Consider the following 14387-nt stretch of genomic DNA (forward strand, 5'->3'; position numbering starts at 1 on the left):
TATAAGTCTAGTGGTTGTATTGAGCATTAACAAGTCAATCTTTTGGTGCAATGGCAACCGCACTTGTAACAAGTGGTATTAGAACTTGGTCACAAGTTCAAACCCCTCGCTTGCACTGGGGGGGATTGTTGCAAGGTGTGCACCCTTGGTCTCCTTGTGTTGTGCAGTGCAACGCAATGCTTGGGTTCGTAACATGGCTTAACCGCCTCCTGTGAATTCTATAAGTCTAGTGGTTGTATTGGTCATACACATTGATCGATGTTTGCCTAGCATTTATTCTAGATAAGTGGAATACCAACACTTGGAGATCAAATTGCATCAGCCATACATAAAAGCCTGTAGACAACATAGCAGCCATTTGTCATCTTCTATATTCTGTACCAACATCAAGGACGCTTTGATCAGACTTGGTGGGGGCTGTGAAAACATTATATGCTGTTGTGCAGCAACTCTTTACACCATTTTACCAGCTGCCACAGTCCTAAATACTCCACCATGACCTACAGCAATTCATACAAGGTATTGAAGGGTTTCATGACATGTCCAAAACTGCATTTTGTGAGTGATCTTTTATCATGAAAATCAGAATAAAATATTGTTTCATGCATTGTAACATTTCCAGCTCAGTACGTGAATAAAATCAATTCTTTGAAGTTTCCCAAGTTGACTATATGATGTGGAATGATGCTGACATGATTATTTTTATTCAGATCTGAGTGTTTGGAGTAACCTAAGGTTTATATTAGCAATTGTAATTCATGAGATTGATCATATGAAGAGTTGCATCAGCAAATGACAGTTTGGTAAAGTATTTTCAGTTTTCATTTGCTGTTCGAATTAGGTTTGCTTTTCAAAATTAAAAATTAAAAATACAATAAAGTTGCACAAAATATTGCATAGTTTAACTACATGATTTAAATCTATCCGAGCTCTTGTCAATCAGTTTTCCCAGATTGACCTCCGAACGTTCACAAAATGCATAATATAGCTAATAGTCCTGTTAACCTTAATCCTGGAAGGCTGCAAACTTGGTATACTTCTAATGCAAATTCAACTTGCTCTCACTGATTCTAGTTCTAGCACTACTTCCTTGCATTGTTTTGGCTCCTTTCTGTTGTTTCTTTTGCAGCCGCTGCGGTTTTATGTTGTAATCCTGACAGAAGACCCAACATAATAGCCTATGTACTTCTGCAACCAGGTGTCATCTTCATCAGCAAAAATCAACTTTTACAACCAAGTCTCAACTTCGTCAGCAAGAATCAACTTCTGCAACCAAGTTTCATATTCATCAGCAAGCACCTCTTCTGCAGTCTAATCATCTTTATCAGCAAGGTATCTGACTTCTGCAGCCAACGTCTTCTTCATCAACAAGGCTTCCTTTGGTTCATTTGCCAAGACAGCAGATTTTAAATCTTTGTTTTTGCCTAGAGTGATATTCTCCACTTTCCTCTGCATCTCATAATTGTTGGCTGTAGGTGGTTAATTTGGGGCAGATCTGCTCCGAGCTGTAATTTGTATATCTTTTGTGCATAAATAGAAAACTTTCCTTCTATAAAGAGAAAAGTTCATGTAGTCATGAAAGTTCTAAAAATTGTAATACAATATAAGACTATGCATAAGCTCCAATCATATGAATATGTGAACACCTTACAGTATGGCAGCAGATATATCAAAGTTACAAAGTTCATAAAAATGAGGAAGCTATAAATCCAGATCAATCGAGTATGACATTGTGCATCGTGCTGATATAATATCAGCATGAAACACAAAGAAGAAAAATAACAAATAAATGAAATTCAGGAAAAATTATTAATTAATAATAACCTATACGGCATTATATTTAATTCATAGTAATCTGGCTCACACTCTAGAAGGCCATTGACTCCGAAGGTGGAGAAAATTGGCATGACTCGGCAAGAGACTGAGGAAATCATTTAGAAAAAAAGTACAGAGAAAAGGATTATTCTACTCAGAAAAAGTAAAAGTTTCACAGATAGCATAATAAATACAGATGCATGCCAAATTAGCCATTTGATATAAAAATGCAATCTCTAAGATCTCTGCTGAAAAACAATTTCCTGCAATTTTTAGATCTTCCGGCTGCAACCTCCTTACTGCTCTCTTCCCCCCTCCACGTCAATGTAAATGACTAATGTATAGGAGTCTGGCTTTCACTTCGAATGCATGCCATAGCTGTGAGTTACCATGATAATTGTGATTAGTCGGGATGATTTCATATAGCTACCACATGGACTGAGTGGCTGTAGGATATCAGCTTATTTTAAACGCAAAGCAAATGTTTCTTCATTCACAACTGTCAATGTCCATAATTAAACTCTCTTGAGATTCCTAGCCAATCAAGACACAACAATTATATTGAGAAAATTCACAAGAACTCATCTTTCTCTTGATTGAAGGCTAATTGCAGAGACGATTCAATTTTTGCAAATGATTTTTAGGCCTTTTGCAAAACATGTCCACACATTTAACAAAATTAAAATTTATTTATTTTTTGTCAAGACAGTGAAATTAATTTTCCATTAACAGTTGGAAAGAGTTGCATAAATCTTTGCAACAAACCAAATGATTTAACTTGTAGATAAAATTGAACACCAAAAGACCAAACTAGGGTCTTTGGAGAGGCACTCATTATGAGAAAAATCGACAATGAAGCAATTCTACAATTCTCCAGCCCCAATACACTAGAAGCTGATCTCTGAGCTTAATCTTATAAAGATGGATTACAACCGGTTATTAGCAAGAATATAAATACATCCACCCTATTAAACTTGGGCTTCACCAATCCTTCTAATATTTGACCTAGAAAGGTACATTCATCATATTCAGTATGTAGCTAAGGCATCAAAAGCAGTGCTCATTACTTGATTGCGAATACAAATCAGATTTAACTGAATTTCTTTGCTAAGTCTTCCTTCAACAAGTGCCACAGGTAGCCATCTTTTAGGCTGCACGTCTACTATGTATGAAAGCAATGTTCGATATGTTTTTGTGTTTGAGATGGTTTGACGTCCTATGCCCTCTTCAACCTACGTGCCAATAAAGGTCACAAAAAATTAGCAATAAAATAGTTTCAAATATAAATACCAATCCAATGCTGCTTAAAATTTAACGATGCAGCTGGACAACTCTATACTGAAGAAGGGAAAAATGGGAACTGTTTATTACTATATAGTATGATAGATCAACCACCTTTAATTTTGAATTCGGTCTTTAACACTTCCCAACAAAGATTGATTCATTTCTTATATAATTAGGTCCATGTCTCTTGCAGTTATTATTAAAATATTATCATGAGGGAATTCATGCAATATATACAGAAATTACAAATCCAGAGTCCAAAGCTATGTTGTGAGACCAAAGACTTATCTAGGTCATCATTTTTAGCAGAATAAAATTATCTAGTGTGAACAATAAAAATAGAAAGTACTACGATATCATTGATCCTTTCCAGTTTAACTCATCATCTTTGGGTAAAATTTTTATCATTCTACTTTTTTCACAAATGTTTTTTGGATAGATATATATTTCTAACGTCCATAGTTGTTTTTGCATGGGAATAAAAACCAAATTACAGTAGCAAAAATAATTTTTATAGGACATGTTAAAAAATGTTTACAAAGGGGCTTTATAAAGACGCACCATCCACATGTCATGCAGGAAACTTACTGTGCAACTAATAGAACAACCTATTTATACAAAACTAAGCACACTAACAAGATTGATCAAAACACACCTTGGATCAAACAACAAAAAACCACCCCTTGATCCAAAGGGAAAAGACTAAGATGATCTAAAGACTGGTGGGTCTCCTGCAACCCTTATTAATACTGATCTTCTTCAACTAGTACTGATCAACATGTGCTTCTCACCTCAACACTATCATGTTAGTATCATTGGCCCAACATACCTCTGACCATGTATACCCTACATTCAATATAAACTACGTCTGTGCTGCTCAACCGCAATGGCTTTGTCTCACTGATCAACCTGTACTGTTGGAATAGTTGTCATTGATGTCAAGAAGTTTATTATTGATGTGAAAACAAATGAACAAGATTGTTTAATTGTTTGTCATTGATGACAAAAGATCATGGAGATCAACGAACATATTGGATGATGCTTGCACACTTGTTGAACATACACAAGTTTGGATTATTATGCTTTACATTACATTGTTGTCATTATGCCTTACATTATGTCATTGATGTTAAATAAGGTAAGAGGAAATCATTAAGGTCAAGGGCCACTATCCATTATTCAAAGACAGGTTATATGCATGAAGTTAAATGGAAATTTGCTGATTCAAAGAGGAAGTCAAAAGGCAAGGGTAAAGTTGTTGGGCATATTTCAGCTTCTAATAATGTGCAATGTCTGAATGTTATAGTTGAGATTGTTGAACAACTTAGCAAAGAGAAGGCATGCTAAAGGCAGATTTTATGAAGCTTCATCAGCAAGCACTGGGAAGATTCATGTTGTTTATTGTTTATTATCTTTAGACATGCTCGAAGATCAGCTAGTGGAAATGCTAGTGTTGCAGCAGGACTTAGTGCATTATCTCCTGCGGCTTTGTTGAGCACAAGAAATCAGCAAAGCGTGTCTGCAGATATCTACGTCTTATTCAAAAAGGTGAATTATTTTGTCCTATTCACATGTCATATCAAAAAAGAAGCGACTCATAACTTGGCAATGATATAGTTTAAAAGACAACACTTCAGAAAAATACAAAACAACAATTAAAGACAAAATATAATATAAGACAAAGGTCTTATAAGAGAAATAGGTGCGATTTATTTAAAGGCAAACATTATTTAAATGTTAGCAACAAACAGACTGCAATTAAAAATATGAAAGGCTGTGATTAAGGAAATGGTGGCAATGGTTATTAATAGTTATGACCATTAATAAGGGATGTCTCTCTTCATAGAGACGTAAATATGTAAGAAGAGGTTTTTAGAGTGTGGAGATAGAAGAATATAGAAAAAGTGAATATCAATCAAACATACACAGATCTGCATATGAAGGGATAGAAGAGAGATCATTGATAATATAGAAAAGATGTTAATACAAATATAGAGAAGAAGATTATGCAGATTTAAAGACAGATTTGTAGGAGTTTTTTTGGTAGAATCATAGAGAGGAATAAGTGCAGATTCAAGAGTAAATTGTAACGAGTTTCATGACGAAATTATTAGCAGATGTATGATGATCTTGAGAAGGAAATTATGAGCAGATTTCATGCAGAGATAAGAAGTTTTTGGAGCAGCTTCATGAAACATATTAAAGAAAGTTGTTTAAGAAATAGTATGTCAGATTTGTAGAGCTTTGTGAGAAGATTGTCATCAATTTTGTGGCAGATTCTCTATCACCATTATAGCAGTTTGAGGAAGAGGGCTCGTGGAGAGAAGACTATCCATCATCTGTTGGAGAAGCAACATTGAGAAGATGGAAAATAGAATGAGAATTTGGTGCCTCTGGTGGGAAAGTGTCTTACAAACAGAATAAGGGCTTGGTGCCTCTAGTGGGTTGATACCTACAAGTTTGTAAAAGAAGCTTTCTATATATAAGGAAGCTATTTTACTTTGGTTTTCTCCCGTAAGGATTTCCATGTATATATCCTGTGTTCTACTTGTGTTACATGGTAGTTAAATTTCATTTGAATGTTTATATGAAATGAATATGCTATGGGATTAAGTTATGTACTTTTGTTATTAAGTTGAAAAAGTATAAGTTTGACGTTATACTCATTCACCCCCCCCCCCGCCCCACCCTCTCAGTATAACCATGTTCTCAACATGTGCATGTAATCATCAGTTTCATATCCACCTAAGATTTACTTGACCATCAAATGTCAGCCTGCACTAATCACCTTGAACCACACCATAACGGAAGGCCATTAAGTACAACAATGCCGTACACTAAACTGAAATAGAAATTGCAACAACTGAAACGAAGAATCTATGCCTACCAAAAAAGGTTACTTAAGCATTTTACCCCATCTATGAGCGAATAACTAACCTGAGATAAGAATGATCCTCCATCATCCCGGCAGGTCCTCCAACCTTCTCTTTGAATTATTAAAATGCATGATTATTTCCATTTTGTTTTTGGCTGTCATCTTCTACAAAACAAGTTTCCTTGTCCCAAGGAGCAACATAATGCACAAATGTCTTCTTTGATTTTCTTCTTTAAAAAAAATTGTTTCACAATGTCCTATTTTGCCACATTCAAAACACTTTATTGACTTCAAAGTTCAACCTACAAAGAGCTCTGTCATCATCAGTGTTAGAGGAAAAAGAAGAAGAAACAGTTGGATCATCACGATAAATGTAATGATAGAACATTTTTTTCTTAGGGAATCTATTTTTATAAGTTTTTGCTTCTTTCTTGTGACCTACAGAAAATGATTCTTTAGTTTTGTAAGCACTTTTTTGTCTTAGCAAACTAACGTTCATGCTGCATAAGAAGTTCACAAATTCTGTCATTCAATGAGTTGAAGCATTTACAAGAAATTTGTGTAGTTGGAGCTAAGGCCACTAAGAATAATTGACATGAGCATGTCATTTTCAAATTTCCCTTACTAAGACACATATACTGTGGCAGCACCTTCATCACCTAGTTTTGTATTGGGGAATTGTATGAACAAATCAGCCTTTATGTATGCAGATAGTTTATCACTGAGATCAAGCAATGTCTTCCATTGCAATATTCAGACTAATTCAATAAGTAATATTTGGCATGTAATAATTTTGACTAGAAGTGGATAGCTGTTGATATATTATGTTTTGTGGATTTTTTGGTGTGATTTACAAATATTATGAATTGTTATTATTGCATTTATCTCTGATTTTATGACAGCTGGATATGTACTAATTACTGGTCAACATTTAATGTTTTGACATTCATTTTTTGGTGTTTAGATGCTGCTTAGAATGTTGATTTTATGTGTGAAACATGTCGATTAATTTATTATCTGTGCCTTTGATGTGTGTGTGGATGTTCATCCCTACCAAGGGCAAGCATCATGGGGAAGGATGTTGTCACACCAGTAGAGCAACAAGGAGAGAGACAAGACACATGCAAACAGTTAGCAGTGCACATCACATATGTTGGCCATAAGTTTGTGATTCTTGTTCTATGGGTTGAGTTGCATTCCCTATTGGCTATTTTGTTGTGTGTATGGCTGTTTCCATAATTCTGCTTGTCATCATTTAATTGTTCATATGGTTGCCCCTGAGTCATTTGATTTTGATTTTAATTGTCATCAGTAGCACAATAACTTTAATCCTTTCTAGTAATTTCAAACTTTAATCAAACTTTTAATCTGAAATTGAAAGAGTAAAACATGTAGCAACTGAAACTAAAAAAGGAACAACAGCAAAACCACAAGGCACAAGATTTTACGTGGAAACCCAATGTGGGAAAAACCATGATGAGAAATGCCACTAGGATCTACTGTCCTAATCTGGCCTCACAGTTGAAAAGATTGCAATTCTTTGGGCACCAACCCAATCAAAAATCTCATGAGAGCACCAACTCTCCTGCCTTACACTACTTGAGCACCAACTCAAGAAACAACTCCAATCAAAAACCTTATAGAAGCACCAATGTTTCAGTTTTACAATAAAAGAATTTGAGTATCCACTCAAACTTTAAGAAACAAATCTCAGAAATATTTCAGTTGTTAACAAGTTTGAAATCAGATTCATAAACTTTGATGCTTGAAACAATTATCTGATGCAAAAACTGAGGCAAACTGTATTGACAACAAAAATAACACCCAATGCCAAGTGTCCCTGTATCTCTGCAATCTGTATAAAACACCCTGTGTCTCTGCAATCTGTATAAGACTGAGAACAAGTGTAAGATCTGCAAATAGCCCTCAGAAAACAATTTACAGAGTCATTACTTGACCTGTGAAGTTTTTTCAGAATCCTACGAATATTTCACTTGATTCAATCTGAAGAAATTCTGATTCTGGAAAAGATATTCAGAAAAATACAGACTTTAAACAAAAATATGAAGTTCATCACCTGAGGCTGGCAATCTAAAAACAAGTTTGCGTTGTATCAACTCCAATCTGTCTTCTATGCTGCAAACTTCAGTGTTCTAGTTATGATCTTTGTTTATCATCAAAGCATCAATAACCATTCTCAAAAACCTTGCCCAGTAAATTCGAGGAACATAGTTTTCCTATACATCCACTTCTCTCTAAAAACATGTCCATCAATGTGCTTTTAAACAATGTCTTTACAACAGTTCACAAGCAGTTATCAGTTTCTTGTTAGTTTTGTAAGTTTTAATGATCAGATTAACAATTAATGAGCAGAAAACAAAAATGCACAGTAAGAAGGACACACAACACAACTATACCCTGGGAAAACCTCCCTCTTGGAGGTGAAAAACCCAGCTAAATTATCAGATCATATTAATCAATGAACAGTAGGTCTCTTTACAACTAGCTTCAGTACATGAAGCATTTAGCACATCTGAATTAGGTGAGCATGTAACTTATCTGCAGTCACCAATGGAGTTCGCTGATGAATTGCAGACCTGAAGGTGAGTGTGGAGACCCTGGAAGATAGTTAGCTGCTACTGGAAATGGTTCGCTATTTCAGCGTTATGAATCGCTGTCCCTTGAACCAGTTTGCACGCCTTGAAATATGATTCGATGTCCTTGTAATGTGAATCGCTGATGCTCATGAATGCTTCGCTGATAAATGATCTTTCTGAATGGAGAAGTTCGCTGAATGTATATAATGAATGCTCTCAACAACTCGAATATATAGGAGACAATACATTCTAATGTCCCTCTTGGTCGGCCTGGACAATTTTCCCGCCAAGAAGAATAGGTCTAGGTTAAGTACAAGTTACATGAATAGATCTTGACCTATTTTGTGTTTACAAGTTACACATGTAATTCGCCCAAATAGGCCCATACACAATAAATTTTAAGGCCAAAGGCCACATTTAAATTTACCAAGCTAGGTCGGCCCAATCAAGGGATACAACCTAGCTACATTTTCAACATTCCCTCTTAGCTAGGGAGGATCCCTTGATCAATCAAGTCACATTGTGACTACTACCATGGCTACTCCCATGGGATGAACAAACTCATCATGGAATTTCATCCATGATACCCACCATACCTACTCGCAGAGGGTGGAATGAGGGCTCTAACCTCAGACTTCTCCCAGAGAAGAATACAACACCACCATGCCTACTTGCAGAGGGTGGAATGAGGGCTCTCACCCCAACCTTCTCTCGGAAGATTGCCTTAACCGAGGGATTTCACCTCAATCTTCTCCCGGAAGATTGCCTTAACCAAGGGCTTTCACCTCAATCTTCTCCCAGGAGATTGCCTTAACCAAGGATATGGCTTCTTCTCAAGCTGAAACAACAAACAAGCTCCCTCTGAAGCTGAATACAACAAGCTCCCTCTGAAGCTGAAAACAACAAGCTCCCTCTAAAGCTCAACCTGATCGTAGTATCACCAACTAAGCTATGTCTCTTAGTCTTCAGCCTGTGATGCTTCCTCACAGGATGTCTCAAAACCTTCCTCTCTTGAATACAATCATCATCTTTATGCTCCTCAGTTTGTCCTGAAAGCATTTAAGAGAGGTTACTAATAGTTCAAAACTATCATACATGATTCACTATCCAATGAATTGATAACAGCATGAAAAATTCAAAAAATACTTCTCTTATAAGTTAGTTTCCAACATAACCATCCACTTAGATCACACTGAATCATCTGATGATGGTTGCGTGGCCTTTGGCCCTCGCCATCACTTAGAATCCATTCTCATCCATAAGCACTTCATAAATACCCTTGCCACAAGAGTGTGAATTTAGTTTGAAGTCTGGACACTGCATGACATTAGCAATCAATAGTTGTGAATCGTTTCCAATCTGTATGAGTAGAGCGATAAGCCTGATAGAATTGCATTCATGCTAGTCTTCTTCAACACTTCTCTGTGCTACCTGCTCTGATTTCTCAATCTACAAAAAAAAAAAAAATACAGGATCTACCTTCAAGCTTCTAGGCTTTATAGAAGGAACGCGCTCTGATACCATGTTAGTTTTTAATGATTAGATTAACAATTAACGAGCAGAAAACAAAAATGCACAGTAAGAAGGACACACAACACAACTATACCCTGGGAAAACCTCCCTCTTGGAGATGAAAAACCCAGCTAAATTCTCAGATCATATTAATCAATGAACAATAGGTCTCTTTACAACTAGCTTCAGTACATGAAGCATTTAGAACATCTAAATTAGGTGAGCATGTAACTTATCTGCAGTCACCAATGGAGTTCGCTGATGAATGGCAAACCTGAAGGTGAGTGTGGAGACCTGTTGATGTGTCTTTTGTACACGACCAAACACAAAATAAAATACCTAAAGGTACCTTATCCTCTTGAATAAAGTTTCCCGACTGTTGAAGATCTCGCCGAAGGATCAATTGGAGTAACTCCAAGGTTCTGATATGTAGGTTCTCTACGTGTGGATAAGCTCTTCGTGGTATGATGTGATTTTGCTGGAATCACAAGGGGACTTACATTTGATTGCCTGAGCATCTAATTTACTGGAACTCAAGTCCTATCTACTGGTCGGAAGATAAAGAAATGGCAAAAGGTACAGAGTTTAGAGAGTCTACTCTAAGACCTAGAATGCAAGAAGATGGATGAACGACTAGGTGGAGTCCTACTGGGCTGGGTCTCACCATCAGGCTTGAACAATTTGACACCAACTCAATGCGATCTTCTGAGGGATGCTTCAAATATATTCAAATCAGATACCATCAGATACTGATCATCATTCAAGTTAATTCATGAACAATAGACGTGTAACGACTTGAGATTAAGCTCATTCTATGCCAATTGACCACACAAGGCACACTTACAATCAACAAGAGGCTAGTGGTTTGGACTAGGGGGGATTCCATGCTAGTGCATTCAATAACTTCTTTCATTCAATCTAATCATTTATCATCTACAATGAAGATTCAACAAGAGACCATGCATATTGCAAAGAAACGACACATTTCACCATATCTTCAATGAAAAGGGGGTTCATTTACAATCAAGGCAACAATTTCTTGCCTTCTCTTCCTAATCTACACTAATTGCTATTCTATTTGCTATTCCACTATCTATTCTCTATTAATCAATCTCTGACTATTATCTATTAACCAACTATTAACCCTTTACAAATGAGGAGCCAGGGGTTTATATAGAGAACCCTTTACAAATTGACAGCTCTGATTGACTTAGAACCAATGGCTAGGATTGCAAGATAGAAACCCTAATTAGGGTTTGTTACAACAAACTTCCTTAGCCAATTAAAAAATTACATTTCAGAAGTGAGGACCAATAAGAAGCAGGGGTAGGTACATCGAAGTTTGTGCCACCTCCGGTAAATTAGGTACATTGAATCTGGTCATGCTGAGGTGGACCAATCCGATTGGAAGAATGATGACTGGGATGCCACCTTGTCTAACGCTTGTGGCTTGGTTGATCCTCTTCTGTCTTTTGACATGATGAATGATGGACTTCCTTTGTTTGACTGGGCTTCCTTATTATCAAGTCCTCCTTCCTCGATAGCACACCTCCGCCTGGAAGTGCTGGCAAAGCCCTTTCTTTGTCATCTTGTGGTAGAATGAGGTCTTGAGGATAACTTGAACTCCTTGAACACTCCTAGTCATCCAATGCCTCAAAGCATCTTGAGTCTTCCCCTTTTGCCTGCGGAACATCCTTGATGATGATGGACTGGAAGTGGTCGTCCATGCCCTGGCCTGGTCTTCTTCCAAGGATGATTAAGGACGCATAATAAATTCATTCAACATAGCATTTTCTACCTTAAAACATCAACAAGAGTTATCAAAATGAAGTTCGCTTGAGATCCTTCCTAGGGACAGGCCCCATAAAATTTCGCTCTGGACCCTGGCCAAGGACAGGACCTATAAGGGATTTCGCCCTGGACCCTTTGGAAGGGTCAGGAGCGAAATTTACATTCCAGGACAATTTTATCACTCCTTTACTCCAAAATTCCTCCCAAGGCAAGCATATGCTTAGTTTTCCTTCTCCAAAGCCTAGGGATCCATGTCCTGACCTTGGTTATGGGCAAGTTAGGTGAAATTAAGAATTTCACTCTGGACCCTAAAGGGTCAGGAGCGAAATTCAAGCTTTAGACTTATTTCTTGACTTCCTTAACTTCAATTCACATAACCAGGCAAGAATACCTCACTCCACCTTCAACCATGCCATAGGAATCAATGCTTTGGCTTCACTCAAGGAGAAAATGGTTGATTTGGAGAATTTCGGTCTGGACCCTTTGGAAGGGTCAGGAGCGAATTTCTCTCTTTGCTTGTTTTCCCTCACTCAACTCCATTTCTTTCACTTTGTTATTACTTGATTCTCCATTTGAATCCTTCTCTCAACTTGACAACACTTACTTGGCCTCAAAAATGGCTAATAAGGAGAATTTCGCTCAAAATCATAGCCTGGGACAGGACCTATTTAGGATTTCGCCCTGGACCCTTTGGAAGGGTCAGGAGCGAAATCCTTGTCCTACCCTAAAATCTTCATTTTTGGAGGCAACAATCCATTCAAGGGCAATCCTAGGGGCATCCCCCAACTTCTCCCACCTTGGTCTAGGCTTAGCTTGGCATAAAAATGAAAGGAAAAGGGTGTTTTAAGGAATTTCGCTCTGGACCCTTTGGAAGGGTCAGGAGCGAAATTCAAGTTTTGAGCTTATTCCTTCATTCCTCTCACTTCAATTCATCTTCAAAGGCAAGGTCACGTCACTTCACACCCATCCAAGCCATAAAAACCAAAGACTTGACTTGCTTTGAAGGGAAAATAGGTGATTTTAAGAATTTCGCTCTGGACCCTTTGGAAGGGTCAGGAGCGAAATCTTAGTTTTTGCTCAATTCCTTCAAGTTTGAAGATCACCAACAAGTCAAAGTCATGCCTAAAGACATCTCCCATCTTAATTCACCCTAACCCACACTTGGCTTGGCACAAAATTGAGAAAAAAAGGGAGGTTTTGGGGAATTTCGCTCTGGACCCTTTGGAAGGGTCAGGAGCGAAATTTCAACTCTAGGCTTGACTCTTCATCTTCTCAACTCCAATCTTCTTTGCAAGGTAAAAATACACCACTCTTCGCTCAAGGAACAAGGTTTGGGGCCTAAACATGGAACCAAAAGAGGTTTATCGAGAATTTTGCTCTGGACCCTTTGGAAGGGTCAGGAGTGAAATTCATAAATTAGGTTGATTTCACACTCCATTGCCTCAATTCACCTTCTTTCAAAGGCTAGAACACCTCAAGGTCACTCCAACCATGCCTTAGAAATCCAAAACTTGGCCATATCAAGGAAGATAATGAAGGTTATGTGAATTTCGCTCTGGACCCTTTGGAAGGGTCAGGAGCGAAATTCCTACTTGGGCTCATTTCTCACCTTTTCCCTCCCTTTCTTGGCTTGAATATGACTTCTTAGGCCTCCTCCTACCATCATCAAGTAAAATTGCTCTCAAAGTGGCATTTATTTCAAGGTCTAAGTGAGAAAATAAGGTCATTCAAGAATTTCGATCTGGACCCTTTGGAAGGGTCAGGAGCGAAATTCATATTTAGGCTCAAATCTTGACTTCATTTCTCACATTTCTTCATCCAAACAAGTGTTTTGCCCTCAATAATGCCTGGGAATGAGTTAGTTCTAAGTTTGGGTCAAAGTAGAATGTCTTATGAAGAATTTCGCTCTGGACCCTTTGGAAGGGTCAGGAGCGAAATTGAAATTCGCTTTGGACCCTTTTTAAGGGTCAGGAGCGAAATTTGACTTTTTGGTCTCTCCGTCAGGATTCATATATGGAATATAACATTTAAGTATAAGTTTTCTTATACTTTAAGTTATATTCCATATATACTGTCAGGATGTTTGAGAGTGGTTTCGGACCTCCAAGAGTTATAATGCAAAATCTAGTTTTTGGAGGATGACAAGACTTAGTCAAATTTCAGGATCAAGATGACATTCCAGACTTCATCACTCACCCATTTGACCTAACTCAGATCTTCAAAGAGGATATTCACTCACCAAGCAAGACACAATTAGCAACAAGAGCAAAACAAGGCCCTAAGGAAGACTTTCAAAGAACCCTAACCCGGAGCATCCACTGACTCACCTTTAGCTAAAACAGAGCCTGCTATCTTAGTGATCCCCCTGGCAACACTCAGCATGCAAAGGCTAATAGACAAAACCCTAAAAGACCTAGAAAAAAAAACCCCAGAAAGCAAAAGGTAGGGGTCCCCATTTGCAATGGGGTGATGTGTGAATACGTCACAACAAGACCCTGGAAGATAGTTAGCTG

General features: G+C 37.6%; 1 protein-coding gene across 2 annotated transcripts in view; it reads right to left on the reverse strand.

The window, feature by feature from the left end:
- Nucleotides 1-1814: 1814 nt before the first annotated feature.
- The window catches only part of LOC131039003 (uncharacterized), a 38391-nt gene continuing 25818 nt past the window's right edge, over nucleotides 1815-14387 (reverse strand). The window contains exon 3 of one of the 2 annotated variants that reach the window (XM_057971638.2): nucleotides 1815-2193. In XM_057971638.2, coding sequence (XP_057827621.2) covers nucleotides 2137-2193 — 57 coding nt within the window. In that variant the 3' untranslated portion in view covers nucleotides 1815-2136. Of the gene's footprint in view, nucleotides 2194-2476; nucleotides 3048-14387 lie in introns of those variants that run through there. The other variant, XM_057971637.2, reaches the window with a different exon arrangement.

The sequence above is a fragment of the Cryptomeria japonica genome, chromosome 4 (assembly GCF_030272615.1).
Source record: "Cryptomeria japonica chromosome 4, Sugi_1.0, whole genome shotgun sequence".
NCBI lineage: Eukaryota > Viridiplantae > Streptophyta > Pinopsida > Cupressales > Cupressaceae > Cryptomeria > Cryptomeria japonica.